This window comes from Ictidomys tridecemlineatus, chromosome 7 (assembly GCF_052094955.1).
Source record: "Ictidomys tridecemlineatus isolate mIctTri1 chromosome 7, mIctTri1.hap1, whole genome shotgun sequence".
Lineage (NCBI taxonomy): Eukaryota > Metazoa > Chordata > Mammalia > Rodentia > Sciuridae > Ictidomys > Ictidomys tridecemlineatus.
Window position 1 is genome coordinate 173,173,929 of NC_135483.1, and position 23,849 is coordinate 173,197,777.

Here is a 23,849-nt window from a genome sequence, read left to right on the forward strand (position 1 = left end):
CAAAATGACATTCTTTTTAGGAAAAAGAATTTATAAAATAAAATGTGATGCTAGGTCAAGTGGCTTGTGTTTATGATTCATAAAGGTCTGTTCTTCCCTAAAAACATCTTTTCTTTTCAGTGGAATCAGAAAGTTTATCTAATTTTTCAGCCCCATTAATATCAGAAACATGGGAAATTGATTAAGACAGAAAGGAAGATCTAATTTCTATTTCCATTTTGGCCACTAGCTTATACTGAGAAGCTGAAATATTATTTAGTACTCTGGTTTCTGCCTGTAGCTTGATACATCTTTCTGAATATCCTCTATGAAAGAAACTTAAATCCCAAGGACACCTGAAGGTCTAAAGAATAAAAAACTGAATCGATCCTTACAAAGATTTTTAGGGCTAGGGAATTTTTAAAGGGACATATAATAATTTAAAAATATATGTAAACCAATCTTCCAAATAAGCCCTTGTTTGGGATGACCTTTTCTGAGACACTACTATATGACTCTATTGTCCACCTACTATCCAAAAAATCTTGACTGTGGGAACTGGTGAGGAATGAAATCCAGTACAAGCTCTGCTCACAGAGCTTCACATCCAAGCACTGCATCCACCCAGAGGCTTGGCTGTTTCCAACTCATCCACCAAGAGAGGTGTGTTTCTAATTTGCATAAAGGTGCCTCAGACCATAGCAGTGTCCTAGACCTAGAAATAATAGTTAACATTTGTTTTGCTATTATAATGGACATTACATGTTTTTACTTTTTTGACTTATGAAATTATTATATTGTTGCTATTTTGTAGGACACTGCGTAGTTTGCCCAAAGTTATACAATTATCAAATCTTGCAGGGAAGATTCCATCCAAACTAAAAATGACATCTTAATTGTAAATATATCTGGAGTCGAGATGGCTCTTCAAAGCAGTTCTTAGGTGAAGCAAGGAGACTTTTTGCCTTTACCACTCTTCTGCCACTGACCTGTCATTGGAGGTAGTCTGCCTCCTGGAAAACACTGTAAAGTTGGTTGGTTGGTGGAGGCAGCTCTCCAGCAGAGGCAGTCAGCTGAGGATTTTCAGCCATCAACACTTCCAACAACTCAGAGAATGAATGTTTTATTCCCGATGGGAGAATTTCTGGGGTCCAGCACTGCATTCACTGCATGAGTTTATGGATAAGTTTATGGATAAGCAGGGGGAGGAGAGTATCTACACTATCACATCAAGGCAGAAAATAATTTCTGTATAAATCCCTAGCCCTTCCTTTTACACCCTACCTCCATTGGAGTATTCTTTCTATGTGTAGCCCAAAAGTTTATCTGTCAACCTGTTCATGTAACTAACATGAAAATCCCTTAGGTTGTTGTGGTCACCATTATATCATTTGCTTTACACAGCAAACCTGTAAAGTAGGAAGGGCAGTTATTAGGGTGCTTAATTCACAGGCGAGGAAACAAAAAAAGGATTAGTTAACTTATCTAACGTTACCTGCAATTAAGGACCAGGAGCTGGAATCCCAAGTCCTCAATGAATGTGCTTACTCTGAAAGTAGCTAGGATGATGGAGGCAGGTTGCTGCTTCCCAAAGGTAATGACTCCCCCACACTGGGCTCAGCATCATCCCTTAGCAACAGCGTCCTTAGGCTTCTTTGGAAATGATTCAAGGAAGTTCCTTTTTTGGACATCATGTTCTCCACTCACAGTAAGGATTAAAAGGGACAAAAAAGTGGATGAAAATGATTTTCATCATTCATCTCAGGAGGGCTCCCAATCAACCCTCAAGGGGAGAATCAATCTGAATGCTTATAAAGTTCTGCATATTCTTGCTTTTTCTTATGCATGTGAATTATAATATAGTGAAACAATTGGGAAAAAAATCCTTCAAAAATAGCAGAAATTGCCATGAAATTTCAAAGTTCTAGACTTTGACCAGTTGAAGAAATTCAGCAGTAATCCTTACCTGGTGGTATTATCAGAAGACTGCTCATGAGGGTAGTTTCTAAGGAAATTCATTGGCCTTCATTGCTGATGATCCCCACCCGCCATCCCAGTAGCCGTTCCAATAGGCTGCCAAGGATATGAAGGATATCTTCCAAGAAAAAGTTTTGTGTTCATGTTATAGCACCAGAGGCTATTCAAAATGCATGAATTATTTTCTTTTAATTCATGAAATAGGTTTTAGAAAAGTGAGTTTCTTTGTTAGACCCTGGACAATTGTATTTCCCCAATTGCAGGTGCTTATTGTAAAACATACAAACTTTATTTAATTGTAAAATAGAATCTTCATAGCAATAGTGGTTCAGTGGCAAAGTAAGTAGACTTCTTTTTGTTTCTTGATCATGGGTACCAGGATGAAAGTACACCTGTAAGCAACCATAGGCTTGCTCTCACCATGCTCATCAAAATAGTGAAGTCTCTGGGATGTGCCTATGGTTGCGGAGAAGGACACCGAGGGATCTCGGGAGATCGTCTGAGACACCAGGTATTCCGAGAGAATGTAAGAGAATTAAAGTAGATTCCATTTCCTCTCCCTCTTCCCTCCCTCCAGTTGAGGAATGAGTCCTTTGACAATGAGGGTCAGTGTTCCCTGAAAAATATTGTATTTCATAGGACATTTTAATGATATCTTGGGATGGGAGAAATCCCACAAGATATCTTGACAACTAAAACTGGCTTAGGAAAGTTTAATTGGGAAAACACTTCTGCCTCCTACCTAGAGCAGACCAACAAACCAATTGGTGCAAGGGTATGATTGGAATGTGTGAATTTCAGTTTGGAAGAACTTTGCACAGATGAATACATTTAGCAAGCTTCTGATGACCTGCGACAAATGATTTTCAATCATCTGTCTGGCTACTATAAAAGCATATTTCATATTAGAGAAAAGGGTCAAAGTTGAGACTCAGTTTGTTGTTCTTACTTAGATATGGAAAATGGCCCTTATTGGGACAAAACAGGACTGTAAAAGTAGCCAGTTGTTTTCTGGCTGCTTTGCTTCAAAATGAACCTCAACTTCTACATATTTGAGATCATTTCCCTTTGAACTGTGTGAAACTTGAAACTCTGCCCTTGGGCTTGCCATGTGTAATTCCGTAATGGAACATTACAGCTCATTTTCAGTGAGCTCTCCTGACTGTGCCTTGTTCCTTCTGACTTGACCAGTGATCCATCTTCACAGCAAGCCTGAGCTGGGGCAGTTGCCTCACATGTGAATTGAAATTCTAAGAAAATATTCTTTTCACAAAAAATAAAGAAAAAAAAAAAAGATTGGATGCAAATCTGAGTCCAGAAAACCCTTTGGCATATGTTGGCAGAGTTTTAGGATAATGTCAAAATCTAATGCTGGACCAGTGTTCCTTGGCGTTAGGTTTTGTCATGAGGTGTTCACATAGTATTGGCATGCTGAATTCTTGCTTAATATATCTTCTATCATCTATCTATTTATCCATTTTTTTTAAAAAATATTCTGTTATGCTGTGTTATTTTAGTTTAATGTGTATATGGGAAGTAACAACCAAAATAATTAATTTGAAACATGAACATCTTGTCCAAGATCTGGGTTTTTGAGGTTAAAAGTGAGAAAAAAAATTTAAAACAATAACTAGTAAGCCAATAGAAAGCTTACATTGCCTCCATCTTTGCACATACTTATGTGATTCTTTGATTTTTAATTCTATCACAGCATGAGTAAAACCTTTCAGGGTAGAATAAACCACATTACTTCTCATGCTAAGACTAATTTCATGAAATTAGATGCTAAAACCTACTAAGTATCATTCTCTAGTATAAACTGCCTTGGACAACTGTGTCTTGTCTCTCTGGATTAACAGAAAGCAGGACTAACTGAATCAGAAAAGAAGTTTTTGTTACTTCTTGTCCGCCATGCTTTTTTCTCTCCAGGTATTGAATGCTTCTATGAGGCATTCAGACTGTTCCCTATCTGGCTTTTCAACTTGATTTATAGGGCAATTCTTCCATTATTTTGTAGATTTATGCTATACTCATTATAGAGATCATATGTGCTTACCCATGTTCAGTAAACACATTGTCCAAAAGATACAAAATTTGAGAAAATTTCCCTGGGAAATATATGGATCAAGAAGTTAGATATTTCTAAATTTCTCTACCATTGGAATTCCAGCTGTTACTTTTCCCCCCAAAGCAATAGGTCCTTATTGAGAAGTTACCTAACTTTTAAAAAGTTAAGAATACTTTCACTTTTTCTCAGGTCGTATTTCTCAGGTCAGATACTCTATAGTTTTTTTCTCTTTGTTTTGTGAGTTATTTTTCTTTTGTAAAAACAGAAGACTATTGTAAGGTTATTTATTGAAGTGCCTAGCAATTCCATCACGCTTCCTCGATACCTCTTAGATTATTAATCTGATCATTAGCTGATAGTCCCAAATTATTGAAAGGAATTCATTCTCTAACAGTTTTACATCATTTGAAGAAATTTAGTCTGTCATTCACAATCAAAATATTTAAGGCTTGGGAATCTTATTCTTGCTTAAATTTCCCACTGAACTCAGGAAGACCATATAGACAGTCTATGGGCCACCAAATGGTAGATTTGAAATTATGCCTTTTGGGTGTGTTTTGTAGAGAATGGGTAACACTTGAACTTTAGGATTTTACAATCTAGGATTTTTTAAAAGCACTTTGTAATTAATATAATGAAGAGCTTCTCAAATTTTTAAAGGAATGATAATTAAATTCTTCATGAAGAACATTTTACCTAAGTGTTTTGTAAACTTCATTTTATAACAAGTAGTATGTATTTTATATAAATAAAATAAACTAAAAATAAATGAGCCTGTTTGGGATCTGGCAACTAATAAACTCTCTGGGAATAAAAAGACCTAATTTCAAATCTTCTAGGACAGTGTAAAGAGAGGATGAAAAAAAAAAATACCAAACCATCTGACTATGATACAGATGGAGCGATTATAACAAGGTCATACCAAGAAGTCTGTAGCTAAATCCAAGTTTCATTCTTTTATACTCTGTTTTTTCCTCTCAAATTTTTCAAGTATCTTTCCCTGAATCTTGATTTGTCAAAATGGTAATGTGATTTAAATTTTCTTCTGGGTTACCACAAAGAACCCACCATTCTGATTCTCGGTAATTGCCTCCCTAATCTAACTTCCATTCCTATACCAGATTGTGTAAAATCCTCCATCCTCAATTAAGGTAGTTCTCCCCCAGCTGCCCCTTCTTTCTAGATCCTTAGCTCTTTCTCCTCATCCTAAAGATTTCTGCCATTTTCCCATTTCATTCCATTGCTGTGGACATTCTCATATCTCTTTTGTTCAGATGAAGTCTTCTTCAACATACTAATTTGATTTCTATTACCAATCATCTTAAGTCCTTTTTGGCATTGGGTGGTATCTAAATATATTTCCTCAAAAACATCACTCTTAATGAGAGTACTGTTTCACGGGAGAAATAACTACTAGGAGGTACGATGACCCTGACTCCCAGTTTTGAATCTGCTATAGAATTTGTAGTTTCAACATAGATAAAGTCCTTGATTCTATGTGTCTCAACTATAATAAAGAGATACTTGGTGAATCATAGAGGTGGAACAAAAGTCAAATTTGATGCACTTACATTGCAAAAAAATGTTTTTTAAGTAGAAAAGCTCCTCATAAATAGTTTTTTTCTTTTGGATAGGAGTTTTCTTTTTAACCCCTAATGCTTCCAGGCAATATCAGATCATTCTGTCTGCTGATCTTCAACAGTTAATGATTGTGTCTTCTTTGGTTCTAATGCTGAGAATTGTTCCCTTTTCCTTTGCCAGGTGGCAAAATTATTTGCAGGACCCTAAGAAACACACAGCTATTGTGAATAGCAGCACTTAGTCAGTTGTCACTTGTTTTCCCATCTATGAGGTCAACTTCTATTGAAATACCATACTTTCACATTCAAATGCAGACACATAAATAAACAAATTGGATTTTGTTTTTCACCTGTTAGTGTTTCAAGAATTTTTTTTCCTCCGGGCCATGTAGGAACACACTGGACACTCACTTCCTACTCCTCTTGCCTCACTTCCTCTATTAAATCTACTTAATTTCAATGTGTTGGACATGGCAGTGGCATGCTTCTTCCCATTGCATAAAGACTTTGAGTTTTTCTAAGTGTGCATTGTTAATTCTATCACTTACCTCAATTTTACACATTGAGTTATTTTCATTAAGATCTTAAAGCCTTGATCTTAGTGTAAATACTGAACTCCCCCTGGGATCAGCATTAGACTTTGGCTTTGGGTTTTTCCCCTTGCACTGCCCAGTCTGTCTCTGCCTACTTCTTATTCAGATAGGAGGAGCTGGTAGGGTTGGCTGGCACCAGAAAGTAGGGATGGATGGAAGTCTTTGCCTTCTGAAGGCTTCTGTCTCAGGTTAAGGACATCTGTAGCTTAAGCTGGTACTTGTGACTTTTTCACTTCTCTTCCTTCATTGCAGGCCCAGCACTGCCTCACTAAGCTATACAAGCTAGATAAGATGCAATTCCGACAAACCATGAGGGACTATGTGAACAAGGACTCTCTGAATAATGTAGTGGACTTCTTGCATGCTTTGCTAGGATTTTGTATGGAGCCGGTCACTGACAGTAAGTAAAGCTGTACCTGAGTTCTAGGAGAAATCGCTGCAAGATGAAGCAGGTAGTGTTTCAGGGGCACACTGAATTTGTGGGAATAAAATTAAGAGAAAAAAGGTACATGTGCATATGTGTGTGTGTGTGTGTGTGTGTGTGTGTGTGTGTAAGAATATATAAACAAGAGAAGCTTGCATATAATCTTTGATGACAGATTTTATCCTCAGAGGAATTTGCTAAAGCATGTGGCATCCCCACCTTAGCCATCTTTATCCTACCTCTCTTCATACTTCTGGTCTCAGATGACCTGCTGTTTTATAGCAATTGAGGCAGCAATCAAGAGACAGGGAACGTATGTGCTTGTTCAGTAAATATGAAATGAATACCTATTATGTGACAGACACAGTGCTTGGCAATTTTTTTCACACAATAAAACAGGAAAAATAAAAAACCAAAAACGTGGTCATAGTAAACACAATAATAACGCAATTTTGACATACACATATACACATACATATAGACTTACTTTTTAAAAACCAAGCAAATGGATCCATACATGCACCTACAACCTATTTTATAGCTTCATGATTTTAAGAAAACTTCAATATAGAGACCTAAGTTAAAGGGCAAAATCAATGAATTCCAGTTGCACTCATAATAAACTGAATATCTCCACTACCATTTGAATACAAATGCACTAGTGAACTAAAAGTTATGCATGATGCCTGAGTTAAGTAAAATACACATTTTGGTTAAAGTCTGGGAAGAAATAATACCTTAATATAGACTACAATTGCTTATATCATATATAAATGATTGTTGGTTAATTTAGAATGAAGACATTTGATGGATTTAGAAGTACTTTTCCTGGTTGTATCCCAGAGTTTATTATTTGATTATCACATTAAAAGACATGAAGATCTCAACTACAATCCTCACTTCATTGTTTTTCAAACTTGTAATATTCTTGGCAAAAACAGTTCTGATAACAGGTTATTCCTGGTGTTCTATAAAGGAACACAGCAAAGGAAAGGGGATCAGTTGTGGGCTTTAGGTTTGGAGTCAGTTTTAAATAAGCAACCACTTTTTAAGAAATCAATCAAAATGCTTCACAAATGCAGTTGTACATGTCATAGAAGTGGATGTAAAGGAGGTTCTGATTCTTTTATTTCCAAGTTTGCATAGAGATTATTGAACCAGAAGTAGCTGGAAGGCTTAGTGTCTGGATTTTGTGTAGCCTTTCTCTATTTCCTGGGTGCTGAGTATTTCCTTGCCCCTCTCGCTTTTGCGGAGCTTCATGGAAATATTGCCTTTAACTTGTGCCTTTGCCTTCCAGACAAGGCTGGGTTTGGAAATAACTTCACCACAGTGGACAACAAATCCTCCGCCCAAAACGTGGAAGGCATTATCGTCAGTGCCATGTTTAAATCCCTCATCACCCGCTGTGCCTCCACCACACACGAACTGCACAGTCCTGAGAATCTGGTGAGAAGCTCTCCTCTCCTTCCCACGGAGCTGTCAGCCTCTGCTCTGAGAAAATTGCTCACATCGTGGCCATGAGGAAGAGAAGTTGAAGTCTTAATGCTGAGAGATCATTTCCTTGAATGTTCCCAGTAAATCACAGTGGGGCCTTATCCATTCTTGCTTTTCCTTGTTCCTCCTTATCTTATTATCTCATCTGCAGATTGACGTATCTTCATTGTTCATCTCAAAGGTTGTAATGTCTGGTGAAATTGTTGCAAGATATTTTGAGTCCTTCAAAAGAAGATGCAAGAGCACAGTTTATTGGTTCATGAAATCTAAAAGATGATATACCAAGCATTACTTGAAACCATACTCACTTTAAAAATTAATGCAAACATGCTGCTGAAATTTGTTTTGTTTTCTTTAATTGAGCCCTGTGATATTTTAGATCACATTAGATCTCCCTAAAGGAGAGTGTTAATTAAACCACTTAAGCCACTAGTAGTGTAGAGAGGAGGAGAATTAGGCTATAAAAGGTTAGTATTTAACTCCTCCCAGGGCCAAATACTGGAGGCTACCCAGGTCTCAATTATTAGTCTACAGCTATTATTTCATATGGTGCTGTCCACTGCATGCTTGGATTTGTGCATTCTCTGTTGTTTGGAACTCTTGTTTTTGCGGGGGTCTTGCACCTTCCATAAAGGAGCTACTAAAGAGCAGAGTGGAGGGCATAGGTCCCTGATACCCACAAGCCCCAAGGATACATGCTCTTTCTATTATCCTTAAGGTTCCTGCCTTCTACATTCCTAAAAATCACAGGTATAAATTTCCCACCAGTGTTAGGTTTATAAAAGCAAAAGCTATAAAAGTGTGTGTGTGTGTGTGTTTTTTAAACACCTCTGCAACCTGCTTTCCCATGAACTTTCCTAAAGCAAAGAATACAGTAACTACCCTTTTAAAGAAAGAAGAGAGGGGTAGGAAATGTTGGTGGTGGTGCAAAGCTTAATATCTTAATAAAAATCTTGTATATGTTTTTAAAAGTTGATTTATCAATATCCGAGTTTTAATTAAACTCAAAATTTGAGTTCTAATAGTATTGAATTCAGAGTCAAGTTCACACTCAAAGTGGCTACAACATATATATTATTTGATTAATGTGTCCATCAAAAATTACCATGTTTTGGTTAATCAGGCTTTGTTAGAAGTATCTAGAGAACATAAACATTTTGTCATAATCAGAAAATTTAAAGAAGCAGAGCAGGGACTGAAATCTCTAAACAAATTCTGACTACCTTTTATTTGCAGGCATCTCTTTGGATCTCCTTAAAGTTGAGAGACAAAAAGCTTATAAATCCAATGACTAAAAATATAAATTGATGTCTTTCTTATAATACAGCCAGCCTCCTGAATATACATCTTGCTTAGTAACCATGATTTTTCATGCTAAGAATGACTGGCAAGGTCCTTGGTAAGGTTCCAAAGGAGCAATGCTGAGGGAATATACTGTAAGATTCAACAGTGGTAATTATGTGTCTTTATCATTCCAGTGCTTCTCTAAACCTAAGGAATCGCCTTCTCCCTCTCTTTCTATGAAAACTAATCGTACCACTGTCTTTCTTTCCCCCAAACTCTCTTCTTGTTTTCAAACAGGGATTATATTGTGACATCCGTCAGCTGGTCCAGTTCATCAAAGAAGCTCATGGTAATGTCTTCAGGAGAGTGGCTCTTAGTGCTTTGCTTGACAGTGCTGAGAAGTTAGCACCAGGGAAAAAAGTGGAAGAGAATGAACAGGAACCTAAGCCTGCAGGCAGTAAAAGGTTGGCACTGGATTTCTCTGAATAAGGGTGTTTGCTTGTGTGAGTAGAATATTGTCTTCAGTTGTACTGTCCATATGCTCTGGATGTGGCAGATCTTCAATGCAGGGGTGGTAATAAGTTCTATCACTGATGCGGTTGAGCTGTGGCTTGGAAAATGGATGAGTTACTATTAAATATATTGCCACCTCTATGAGAATTAGAGTTCACTTGTTTCCACACTTTCATATACTTGAACTTCATAAGTTTTCACTATATGGTAAAATAACTATGTATGTTTTAGACTTTTCTACATGGCTAGAAAGGAAAAGCAATTACTGAGACTTTATCACCATATCAGTAAGTGATACTCTAAATGTGGCAAAAGACATATTGCTATGTATCCGTATGTAGTTTATCCTACTGGTAAACATACATTTATTTTATGCCTGTTGTATACTAAATACCATTTACAAAGATTAAAAGAAACTCCTAAACTTAAAATCCCGCTTTCAGTTAATGACCGTTTGCAATAATACTGGTATTGGTAAGCAATAAGGCAGAATGAGGTCATAAATTCTATATAACACAAACTCATGGTGACATGAGTATGTAGCATGTGTATAACAGATGTTTTGCTTCGTAGAAGGTCTGAAGTATTAAGAGGTGGTGTCTTGTTCTGTTGTGATTGTTGAAATGTGCCCATCTGCATAGGTCAGAGGCGGGAAGCATTGTGGATAAAGGCCAGGTGTCCTCCGCCCCTGAGGAATGTCGCAGCTTCATGTCTGGTCGCCCCTCACAGACTCCAGAGCAGTAAGTAGCATGTTATCATCCCCAATGCAGAGGTTTAGGCACTTCACACTGGAAGAAATTCTGTTTTCTAAACTGCTGTTTGATTTTTTTTTGGGGGGGGGTGTTGGTTTGTTTTTCATTTCCTTTCAAACTGGCCTCTTTTCTGTCCTACACTTTTTATTTCCAATGCTACTAATTTCTCCAGGCAAGGTCAAATAACTAGCCTTGTGCCTAGAGAAAGCCTCCCTAACTGCCTTTTCCATCTCGTTCCTTCCCACTTCTGACTTTCATGCACACTGCTACTGATACATCTTTTAAAATAGCTTGTATATCAAGTGGGGTGACAGTGTCATCCGCTTTCATGCTTAAAATCACTTGCGATTTTTTCTTTTTAATGCATGAGTGGCTGTCAATGTGCTCAACAAAGCTTTTGCTCAGTTTTAGCTGACATATAGGTTCTACTCCATTGCACTGAGGTCCTCCCCTAAGATTCATTCCAACATCAGCTGCTCTTCACTGTTCATAATGGCAAAAACAAAAGCATCTTTAAATTTATGCACCCAGGAAATGTAAGGGTTACTGTAAACATTGATTATATAGCCAACTTCTATGCAAGACACATTTGTTTTCATTTTTATTTATTTGCCCACAATATTTTTTAAATGTACATCATTTTATATTCATCATTTTGTTTTTCTAACCCTTGTTCAGTATTAAGTAGTTGTTTTTCCAGTAATTCTACAGAATATCCTAGGTATTATGGTATCCTTTCTCCATAGTCAAGTAAATCAAAGGTAAGAAACAAATAACCATCTAATAAGAATTTAGTAATCCCTAAAGAGCAAATAAAATCTTCAAGTACCAAAGTCTGCACAGTTGTTGTAGTACTTCAAAATCGGACTGCCCCTATTGGTAGATAAACGTAAGGAGACGGTAGATCAAATTCACAGGTCCAGGGACCATGTGAATTATTGCTTACCATTGTCACTCCAGAACCAAGATGGAGCTTGGCCCATGAGAGGCATTTAATATATATATTTAAGAATGAATGATTCAATTGATCGATAAAAGGGCAAAATTTATCATATAATCATTAAGATTTTGATCTCTTAATTTCCTTTCTCAAAATTAAGTTTTAGTTTCTCTTTTAAGAAAACCCTTAAGGACATGGTAAAAGTCCAAATATAAACTCTGTCAGGGGAAAAAAAATCAATATGAATGAGATGTTCCATGGATGAATATCTAGTTTATAACCCCTATCCATAGAAAATCTGCCCCAAAGCAGACAGAAGATTTTTGTCCCCAAATAACACCCGTAACTATTGAGCTAATCTGATCAATGAGAATGATCTTAAAGGTACATTGGATTTTAAAAATAAAACCATCTCCATTTAGATGTGATTACATTTTTTAGATTCCAAAATATTCTCTTTGTTCCTTTGTGAATACCACCCAATTTCTCAGCATTTAAAACATGTCTGTTCTTTCTTCTTGAATGAAGACACATGTTTTAATATGCCTCTACATAAACATTTCACTTTGGAGGAATGTCATAAAGTATTAAGTGTGGAATTTGTCTGTGACTCAAGGTGGCCCAGGAGTGAGCATGCCAGACTTCCTCTGTTTAGCTGGGGAGAAGGTGAGCGCTTACTCTGGATGATCCTGACTCCTCCTCCATCCTCTGTTTCTCTTTTTTTACCAATCCTTCTTGACCTGACTCATCTTCTTCTTCCTTAAATAATAGTCTCATTAACTGATTAGTACAGAAAGTGGGTTTTATGTGCCTATTTTTCTCTGAACAAAGCTGATGTAGCATTTTCTTGAGAAGGAGGACAAATGACAGCCTCCCTGGATGTTCTCCCACTCAGACCATGTAGTGACACACTCATCGTTGTACCCTCATCCTCCCAAAATACAACAGTAGCCAAGAGGTCCAATTCTAGAAAACCAGTTTAAATGCATACCATATTTGATAAACAGATTATAAGAGTTTAGAATAAGAATTTAAAAGTATTTAGTACGCTGACGACATTTGGAAAGATAAAATCTGAATTTTCATGTAAATAGCTCCAGAAAATGAATGCTTTACAATATTGTCAAAGTTGAGTTCAATTTGGGATTCAGCCTCAAAGCTTATAAGCAAATAATTATTAAAACCCCATAAATAAATTTCATCATGTTGTTAGAATTTTTCTATAACCTTTTCTTTCTGAACTACTAAAGTAATGCATGCTGCTCATGATGACAGATGTGGAAAACACAAAAAAGCATCAAGAAAAAGTAGTTTAAGGGTTGGGGTTGTGGCTCAGAGGTAGAGCGCTCGCCTTGCATAATGAGGCACTTGGGTTCCATCCTTAGCACCACATAAAATAAAATATTGTGTCCACCTATAACTAAAAAATAAATATTAAAAAAAGAAAAAAATAACTTAAAATCAAAATACCACCAACGAAAGATAACAAAATTTTTGGTGCATTATATTGGGTATGTTTTTGAGTGTGCTTACACACAAACTCATACCCAGATGTATATTATCCTGTTATTTTTCTATTTATAATTTTATGCTTTTAGTTATCACTTATGATATATTAATTTTTAAATCAAGCACTTTGTGGTTATAATAATTAGAAAAACAATCTTTGGAGAAAATAAAAAAGTTTAGTTAATTTATTAAGGAATTCTACGTAAGAATAACTTTAATGATAATGAGTGCATTGTCCTAGTTTTTTAAATTCAAACTCATAATTTTACATTATGAAGGTGTTTTCATGGATAAGCCATTCAGTAACTGCCTTTGAACTTCACAAGGTATCACATACATTGCCCATAGCAGTAATCTTCTAAATTAATATTTTAATGACTAAAGAGAATATCACAATAGGAAAGTCTCATAATTTATTCAACTGTTTCTCTACAGCTAATCATTTATATTGTTTCCACTTTTTAAATGTTGACCAATAGTGTATCTTCAACTAAGTATGCTGTTCCATTATTTCCGTGGGATTACTTCCTGGAAACTGAATTTCTCTCTGTCAAAGGTGTGGATATAGGTTTTGAAAAGCATATTACCAAGTTATCTTCCAGAAATATGTAGCCATTCTTACCTTACCACTGGCAGTATATGATAGTAACCATAACTTTCTCTCCCCTATCCCTATTCTAAGCCAATTTGGTAAGTGAAAATAGAAATTTCATTTCAGCTGGCTTTATTATTATTATTATTATTATTATTATTATTATTATTATTATTATTATTATTAATCCTGCTGAGATTAAACTCTGCATATTATTGGCCACTTGTCCTAATCAAAATTCTCCTTGCAGATGTCCTACTGAGTTGGGCTTATTTTTTACTTTTAAACTCTAACTATGTCTTTTTGACTTATTGATAGTAGGATAATGTATCTCCTGGGTATGGTGATCATACTTTCTTCATTTGTTCACTCAATCACATAAATATATTTTGTGAGTTCAACTAGTGTCAGGTGTAAGGATTGGGGAGTGAAGAACCGTACTGCAGAAGCCCCAGGGAGTTTAAAAAGCTAAATGTTTACTGACATTTTAAGTGCTTCTTCTATTATGACTCACACTGCAGGTGAATACCTGCAATAATATTTAGTCTTTTTTATTAAGGTTAGAAGAAAATGACCACCTCCACCTGATAACTGAGACATGACTGTTTTCAAGAAGAGCTCAGAGTGAACCTTGGGCCTCCTCCCATTCTGACTCCCATTCTTCCCACACCCAGCCTGTCAAAGATCTTTCTGCATAATTTGCCTAAATATCATCAGCAAGAGGTTGAAAGTAATTTAGGAGAATTTCACATGCGCTGCCAGGCATTTAACCCTATCCTCTGCTTGCTTACAGCGATGAACAAATGCAAGGGGGCAACCTGGGGCGGAAAGATTTCTGGCGCAAGATGTTCAAATCACAGAGTGCAGCAAGTGACACCAGCAGCCAGTCTGAGCAGGACACCTCAGAATGCACCACTGCCCACTCAGGGAACACCTCCGACAGGCGTGCCCGCTCACGGTCCCGCAGAATTTCCCTCCGGAAGAAGCTTAAACTCCCCATAGGTAAAAGTATGTCTGTATTTACTTATGGATTCTCTTGTTACCTACCATGTCATCAAATCAACTTACCATCAAAACAGAGCAGTGCATGGTGGGGTACAGAAAAGGAAAGGTGTCAGCTCCCAAGGCCCAGGCTTACTGCTTCTTCCATTCATTCACCAAATCACTCTTATATTTTTCTGCAGTTATTTTTCAAGTCCCTACTATGTGCCTATACTGTGTGCAAACACTATTCTGGGTATCAGCGATTAGATAGTAAGCAAAACACACATTCCTCTGACAGCTGAACTTGCTATCAGACAAGAGCCACTGTCACTAAAGCAGATAACGATTCAACTAAGTATAGCTGCAAACTATGAATTTTATGAAGCAAATATACATGGCTCTATGAAAGCCTGCAGCAATGAGACCTGACCAAAATGAAGAGAGGAGGCAGGAGGAAGGGAAGACTAGAGGCAGTGACATCAAGATCTATAGAATACTTAAAGAAGAAGTGATACTATGTGCAAAAATAATAGGATGAAGGGAATTGAGGAACTGAAACAAGGGAAGAATAGCTGCCTCGAAATGGGACCAGGAAACATGGCACCTTGCAGGTTAGGTTGGCTCTTCATCCTGGAGTCTGGATAACCAAGTGGGTTGTTGAGCAAGAGAGTAACACAAGCATCTAAACATTTTCTAAAAGATCACAGCATGGAAATCATCCTGGAGGGAACATTAGAAGAGACCAGATGGAGAGCTGCCTAGTAGTCTAGGTGTAAGTAAATGGACACTTGGGCTGGGTGACTACTTTAAGTAGACAGAGAGAAGTGGGCAGATTGGAGAGGTATTTAGGAGGTAAAATGAATAGGCTTTAAAGAGAGATGTGAAATTTGTCAGGGACAAGTGGATGGATTATGATTTCATTCACTGGAGAAGACCAGGTTCTTTTTGTCCTGTTCTTGCCTGCTTATGTAATTTTATAGTCCAACACTGAACATTTTGATTCAAAGCACACACACTGGAAACAACTTGTTTTGCTTCTATTTATATCAAAGCCATGTAACTTCATTGCTTGTTGAGCACATGCTGGCATTTCTGCTTAATCCATTTGAGAGCAAATGCTGTAACAGTCTAATCTTTTTTTAAAAAAAATTATTAAATAGGAAACTGGCTGAAACGATCCTCCCTCTCGGGCCTGGCAGATGGTGTGGAGGACCTCCTGGACATCAGCTCTGTGGACCGCCTGTCTTTCATCAGGCAAAGCTCCAAGGTAAACAGGACGTTACTTGTGTAAGTGAAAACTGGAGTCACAAAATGATAGAAAAATGTCAGGGCTAAGAAATGCTAAACACCTGGAGGGACCAGATAAGGAAGAGTTAAGGGACTATTGAATCAATTTTGGAAATTTTAATGAGCAATGAAAAATTTAAATGTTTAGGTAGTAGACTATTCTAGGAAGAGAAAAAAGGGAAAGTGCAGCAAGAATTATATAAAATGATAATGCAGATATAGAGATGTAGATAGGCATCATTTCCCAGCTGTTTTAAATTTAAACACATCTGATGTTTTTGGCATCCCAAGTTCATTTCCAGGGAGGCAGTAACTCTATAGTGATTCCTTGCATTTATCAAATACATACACATGCACGTGCACACCATTCATTCCCCTTCCACTACCTTTGGGACGATCTTGACCATTCTCTCTGTTGCAAAAGATAGTCAGGGTGCCTTTTCTCACTGTTTCTTCATACTACTGTTGCACATTATAGTAGCTTTTGACTTGGAATGACTCTCAGTGAAATTGATTTTTAGGAGAGTCTTCCCTGTGGATTATTCATATCCAAGAAACTTGCATACCTGCTTATCAGTATATGATGAGTTACCTTTCCTTTATTTACCAAGTATTTTCTTACATTCTTTCTTTTTTTAAATCTCACTAAAACCTGTTTCTCCTATTTAGTGTTTTAGAAGTGATATATTAAAATTATAAAAAGAATATAGCAAGATTACAAAACATTGAGGAAATACATTTACATTTCTTATTTTACACTATTTTTGCTAAGAAAAAAAATGGCCAAATATTTGGGAGTCTGGATGGCCCACAGCTTTCTTTGTAGGCTCAAAATTTTGAGGACTCAGTTTATAGACAAGATCAAGAACAGATTTTCATGCTTAGAAAGTGAAATATATTGCATATTCATTAGAGTGAACTCTTTAAATTTATTTAAAATTTTGAAGTATTTTATTTCACTATTTTTCACTTTGGTCTGATTTTCAACTCTGGTGGTGTTTGTAAAAGATGAATTTGTGCTACTTTTCATGAATTTGAATTTTCACTTCATCAGAATTTAATTCTAAGAGTATCTGAGGTGTTTACCAGGTTATTTTCAAGGTGCCCAATTATTCAGATTTCTATCTCTGACCTGGAATCTCCCTTCGACAAGCAGTTTCAGTGATATCTTTTTTGGTATATAGCAATAAACTATAGTGACAAAACTATACATGGAAGTCAGAGAAGGGAGCAATCTTCATATTCTAAACAACCAATGTTTAAAAATCAAGGATTAGTTTAACCCAGAAATTTGCCAATGAATTTGGTTGTTGGACTACTTTCCTTTTCTTCTCAGGTCAAATTCACCAGTGCTGTAAAGCTTTCAGAAAGTGGGCCAGGAAGTGGAATGGAAAATGGAAGAGAAGAGGAGGATAATTTCTTCAAACGTCTTGGTAAATGTCATGCAGCCTAAGAATTCCATTCAGCTTTCATCACATAGAATAAAAAATTTGTTTAAATAAAATGGTTCATTTTCTTTTCAATTTTAACTTCTGAAATTCTTTATTTGAAATTGTTTTTTTTAAATGGTCATTTTCTATTACCAATGGCTTTTCATTCGTTTGCTTCTTTCACATGTATTTTACTACTATGTGTAGCTTCTCTATCAATTTGGTTGAAAAGACATTTATAGAAGCCTTGCTATATTCCTCACTCCCTGTGGGCACTGAGTTTGTGAAGAATAAGACAGAGATTCTTCTGCTGCTCTATTCCTTATTAAAATCTTAGAGAAACTTTTATCGTCACATTACTTACATGGGAATCCTGCTCATGGACATCCCTGACAGGTGGCCAACCACCCTCTGCACACTTCCAATGAGGGGAAATTTATAACTTAACAGGGCAACCTGTTCAGAGCTAAACAACTTTAACTGTTAGGAAAATTTTCCTTACCTTCTGAAAATATATTTATCCTTCAACTTGATTTGTATGACTAGTAACAATGTACATATCTGAAACACAGTTTCTTTCTGCCTGTCTGGAAAGCAAAAGAGTAATATCTGAGATTCCTAACTAGCATAATTTATGTGCTTTTGACTGGCAAAGGAATATAGCTTATACATCACTGCTTCTTGTCTATGATCTCTGGCTTGTTAAAAATTTAAAAAAAAAAGATATTCTATGAGATAATTTCTTTGGACTCTCCTAGTACAAGTAACTCCAGCTGTTCTAAATGAACCAAAACAACATTATCTGCTAATCTAAGAACATTGTATTTTTCAACAATCTTATCCATGTGAACATCTTTCCCTCTAAGTCTGCCCTCCCTCCCTTCCTTCCTACTCTGTTCCCTTCCTTCTTTCCTTCCTTTCTTCCAAATCTAGGCATATAAACAATCCCTATGCATCCATTTGAGATGTATTGTCCTTTTCTCATTTATTATTTTAACCACATAATTTCTTTGTTTTGTTTTTTTATTAACCATTAAAGAAAACAAATGTCAAACATTCTTATCCTCAATTTAAATGTAGTACTTGAAATTCATTTAGTTGAGATAAATTGCCAATAGAATTTTCTTTTTTAATTTTAATTTTATTCTAATTACATCCCTCACAGGTGTCCAGCCACCCTCTGCATACTTCCACTGAGGGGGAGTTTATAACTTAACAAGGCAACCTGTTTCAGATTTATTTATTGAACTCTCGTAGTACAAGTAACTCCAGTTTCTTTCTGTAACTCTCAGTTTCTTTCTGCCTATCTAGAAAGCAAAAGAGTAATATCTGAAACAGGTTGCCTTGTTATTTCTTTCAACAAATAAAAAACATGTCTGGTGAACATTTACTAGAATTGAGATGACATTCAGAGATTGAGATGACATTCACAATTCACATATAGAACACAATTTTCTTAAAATCTAAAGAAATTTTTTTCAACAAATAAAAAACATGTCTGGTGAACATTTGCTAGAATTGAGATGACATTCAGAGAGCTTCTTTTGTCTTCATATTCACTAAAATTATTTAAGAGATCAAATGGCTTATGTTTGTGGGAAGATATTTGGTTGATTAGAGCAACTGGTTTTGTTTTTTGTTTTGCTTTGTTTCCACACAAACAACAAATTCATTGCACGTCTTCTACGTTCTCAGCTCTGCCATCACCTTCATGGGGGAAATGCTGCTTATTACAGGAAGGACCATTTAAGACATACCAAGCACTCTTATCAGTATTAGAGATGCTCAGCAGCAAAGTGATCAGACCCTACAATTCAAGTAGTTAGGTAAACTCTGGATTTTCAGATGCCATGCATCATTGATTCCCAAGTCAGGATGAACTGAAACTAAGCATTTAAGGGGTACAGAGAAAGGGAGGAGGAGTGGGAGAGAAGTTTTTGAGGCCATCTCTAAACCTCTTTTTAAATCTGTGATGCATTCTCTTTTATTCCTTTGCAATGGCACAACTCCTATAGGTTGCCATAGTTTTGATGACCATCTTTCTCCCAACCAAGATGGTGGAAAAAGCAAAAATGTGGTGAATCTTGGAGCAATCCGACAAGGCATGAGACGCTTCCAGTTTCTGTTAAACTGCTGTGAGCCAGGGACAATACCTGATGCATCCATTCTGGCAGCCGCTTTGGATCTAGTAAGTTGTTGGAAGATTTTGTTCACCCTCGTTCCAATTAATACTGTTCCTGGAGGTAAACCTGAGTTGCCAAAACGAAATGCTTAATTGAGGGGGTTTTGTTTTTATTTTGTTTTTACCCTCAGAATTAATGACAACAAGAAGAAGAAAGGTAGTGAGGTGAGAGAAGAAAACAAAGAAGGAAATAATCATAATAAACATGTTCTGGGAAGCAGAATGCATCATAAAACAATTAAAAATTATGTGAGGGATCTAAGTCAGAATACCTGAGTTAAAATTGCTCTGAACATTTGTAAAATGAGAGTAAAAGTCATAGTAGAACTATATTTACCTCCTGGGGCTGAAGCAAAGGTTAAATGAGAAATTAGATGGAAGATCCTCATCACAATGCCTGAAATATGATAACTACAGTAAAGTAGATTATTATTATATTATTTGTCTTGTGTGTTGTTTTTTTATATGAGTACTTTAAACTCTCTAAGGCTTGGTTTTGTTACCTATCAATTAGAAAACATAAATCAAGGATTACTTAAAATGAATTGTAGAACACTTTGAATAGCGTAAAGTATTTGTGTTGGTTAGGTTTTCATCACTGTGACCAAAATACACGACAAAAACAACGTAAAGGAAGAGAAGTTTATTTTGGCTCACAGTCTCAGAGGTTCAGTCCATGGTCAGCCAATTCCATTGCTCTAGGCCTGAGATGAGATGGAGCATTGTGGCTGAAGGGTATAGAGAAAGAAAACCTCGGAAAGCAAGAGGAAGGGCCTGCAGGGAAGATGCACCCTTTCAGGGTACAACCCCAGTGACCCACCTCTTCCAGCCACTCCTTTAAATCATGCATGATGTGTTTCTAAAGGAGCAGATCAAAATAAACAAATGGAAAAATTAACAAGGGCAATTAAATATTGAAAAAAAATGATATTAATAACCTGTTCCCTGAAAATACTGAAAGTCAGTCAAGTATGCCTCATTTTACTTATACTAAAGAAATGCCTTGTCAATTTGTGATTTGGAAAAGTAAGATGATAATAATGCTTATTAAATATTCATAAATCCCTATTCTATAACTGTCAGATTTGCAATGGTTATAAAGTATTGATAAGGGTATAAAATAGCAGACACCACAACACAGGGTTGGCAGTAGTGTGAGCACAGGATTTGATCAAGGAACAGAAGAAGCCTTAGTCTTACAGGGTGGGGAGGGTAGAGCAATGACACTGAATGGAGCTCTCTCTGGCCCCTCCCTGAGTAGATAGTCATTCTGAACTGTGTGTCATTGCAGGGATGGGGCAGTTTTCTACATATCAAATATACCAAATGATAGAGGTAGTAAGGCTTTGAAAGTCTGTAGTCAATTGTTATATCAAGATACTCATGATATAATAATTAACTCAACAGCTGTCTTTTGTGCTAGGCATGTTTCGAAGTTGTTCATGATAATGCAACAAAACCCAGATGGAGAGCTTCATTTTATTTTTCACATTTCCCATTGAAGATTATATTTGTAAAAGGATCTATTTTTCGATCTTCATAGTGCACAACATTCCAAGGTTGATACACATGAATGACCAATATTTATTATATGCTTCCTATATTTCCAGAAGAAAAAGAAAAAGATTGAAGGTCAGAAAGACCAACTAATAGTACAAGGTTACAAAGCCTATCTAAAGATAGAATCCGACTGGAACCTAGGACTGTCTTCATAGGCCCGTAGTTTGCATTCTACCATGCTGACTCTTGCTAAAATATTATGAGAGATCACTTTAAAACATTCAAAAATAATAAACCCCATATTTTATACCCACTAGTTTGAATGTGGTCAAGAATATAAAGCTGACAGAAGCTAGTTGAACAGTTGTTAAATACACAATAACAATGGTGTATTGCCACTTTACAGACAGTTTAAGCTGAAATGCTCCAAAGATACTATCATATCTATCTTTGTCTGTATCCTGCAGTCATAGCTACCTTTGGAAAATTTTAAGACAAACAAGGCATCAAATTTCTCAGGCAACTGTCTAATAAGATTAAGGGAAAATATTACAACAAATCATTTTATTTCAACTTGTTGAAAAACTGAGTGAAAACCAACCATACCAATTGGAAAATCATGAGATAATAGTATTTGACAACTGTTCATCAAATAAGCACCTGATGAGATTTGACAGATTGCCCTTCACTCACTGGAAAGGTCTAGGCCTTCCAAAGATCTTGAGCTGAAATCTGCACATAAATATATCATTCAGTGTTAGGGACTCTACCAAGCAGATCTTTTCATTAACATGTTCTCCATATGAGAGAATAAAAGCTCTGAAAGTTAAGATGAATTTGCTCAAGGTCATATGTTAGTTGATGCTAAACCTGGGATCAGAGAAAAACCCTCTGATTCCATTCAGGGCTCTGGGCAACACCACATGCATATTTAATTGAATCAGAATGAGTTTCTGTAGACACATTGAAAATACCCTTAAATGTATAAGACCTCCTATAAAAAGAAAATGGTGAATGATTTTTAATGGTTCAAAAAAACATTTGATTCCTTACACATGATATTCCTTATCATGTGTAAATACATTGTGAATTCACAATAAGAAAATATAAGAGAATTTCAATTTTAAAGATTCACACAACACATTCATTCTCTAAATCAGTGATTCTTAACATTTGGAGACATAGATTCTTTTAGAATTGGATGAAAGTTATGGATATTCTCCCGAGAAAAGCACACTTAGAGACAAAATTTAGCATATGGTATCAGAAAATTCATAGACGCCCGCCCCAAAATCATCCACAAAACAAAAACATGTTAAGAACTTCTCCTTAATAAATGCATTATCACTGGCAAAAAAAGGGACTCTTTCATCCAGTAATTGGAATTACTTTGTTAACACTCCCTAGTGATGTAAAAACAGAAGGAAGCCTTTCATAATCCCTTCATACAGGGGAAGCTTTCAGGGTTTATATAAGATATCTGGGCCCAGAAGAAACATAAGACCTGTAACAAAGAGAACAACACACTTAGAGATTTGAAAAATAATCCCAGTAGAACAAATTAATACTGGCTTCTGAATAGAGATTATTTTAAAGTGAACATTAAGGAATAGCTTGATAATCAAACCTTTGGGTGTTGGGATTTCTTTCCCTCTCATCAAAACAATTCTGGCTTCCAACTGGGATACTCTTTATTTTCCAAAGAGTTTTTTTTTACAGGAGTTTCCAGGCACACTGTATTCCTGCTAGAGCATGACTTCTGCCATTTGGTTAAACTGGAAACCACAAAAAACTTAAAATTTATTTTAATTCACCAAACATGACTGTGACTAGTTGTTAGACCTCTAGATTCTCCTTAGCCCTTTCCTGTGGAACCTACTCTGGTCCTGTTTGATCTCATCAAGCTCATAAATCTCATGGTAAGAAACAAAGAACAGAGAATTTTGATGGTTATAAGCAGTATCTCCTGAGCTTCAAGGTATTTTCTGATCCCTGTAGATGTTCATTGATGGAGTAGCCTACCTTGGGAAATTATGAGCGCTTTGCATCAGACTGGATTTGTTGGGAGCATATGTGCAGAGGGCCGAAGCAGTTGGTGGCTTGTAGGAGTTCCTTTCACACCTGAGAGTCTTTGATCCTAGGTTAAGGCCAAGCAGTAAACATAGTTCAGAGGTCAAAATTCTGAAGGTCAGAATCAATCAAAGTTTAAAGAAGCTCCACTCTCAGGCAATAAGAGAAAACTCGCTAGAACTGGCGAATTGAATAAAAGGTGTAGATGATGATTGTGATGGTGGTGATGATGGTGGCAGTTGGTGGAGGCAGTGGTAGAGGTTAATAATAGTAACATTTTCACTGTACTTGACAATTTATAAAAAAGTTTCATGTTCATTATCTTATTTATTGGTATGAAAGCAAAAAGATCAAGTTAGGATATGATTTATAAGTGAGGGAACACTTGGGATTGGTTTCCCAGCTATGAAAAAGCGAAGAAAGTAAGGTCACTGGTAAATTCTGAAAGCAAGCAAGAGAAAGGAAAATGTAGCCATATGTCCTATGTGCTTGAATCAAACTTAATTTGTACAGCTGTGACACTATAGCTTGGACCTATTGATCTTAATTAGAAATTCCTCAGGGTTATTTTAAGTTTCATAAAATTCTCCTGCTAAAATGTATTCTTACTTTTGTTTCCTCTCTCTTTGATTTCCCCTAATATCTGGTTCCTCTGCTTCCTGTCTTTCAGGAATGCCTCAGTTTCTGAGTA

At 36.3% G+C, this 23,849-nt stretch overlaps 1 protein-coding gene across 15 annotated transcripts in view; it reads left to right on the forward strand.

Moving 5' to 3' along the window:
* The window catches only part of Unc80 (unc-80 subunit of NALCN channel complex), a 189,254-nt gene that overhangs the window by 38,384 nt on the left and 127,021 nt on the right, over positions 1 to 23,849 (forward strand). For 10 of the 15 annotated variants that reach the window (XM_078017951.1, XM_078017952.1, XM_078017948.1 and 7 more), the window contains exons 14-22: positions 2,336 to 2,482; positions 6,450 to 6,597; positions 7,919 to 8,067; positions 9,697 to 9,863; positions 10,554 to 10,652; positions 14,499 to 14,713; positions 15,850 to 15,956; positions 17,313 to 17,409; positions 19,422 to 19,594. In XM_078017951.1, coding sequence (XP_077874077.1) covers positions 2,336 to 2,482; positions 6,450 to 6,597; positions 7,919 to 8,067; positions 9,697 to 9,863; positions 10,554 to 10,652; positions 14,499 to 14,713; positions 15,850 to 15,956; positions 17,313 to 17,409; positions 19,422 to 19,594 — 1,302 coding nt within the window. The remainder of the gene's footprint in view (positions 1 to 2,335; positions 2,483 to 6,449; positions 6,598 to 7,918; positions 8,068 to 9,696; positions 9,864 to 10,553; positions 10,653 to 14,498; positions 14,714 to 15,849; positions 15,957 to 17,312; positions 17,410 to 19,421; positions 19,595 to 23,849) is intronic. The other 5 variants (XM_040294850.2, XM_040294855.2, XM_005341164.4 and 2 more) reach the window with 2 other exon arrangements.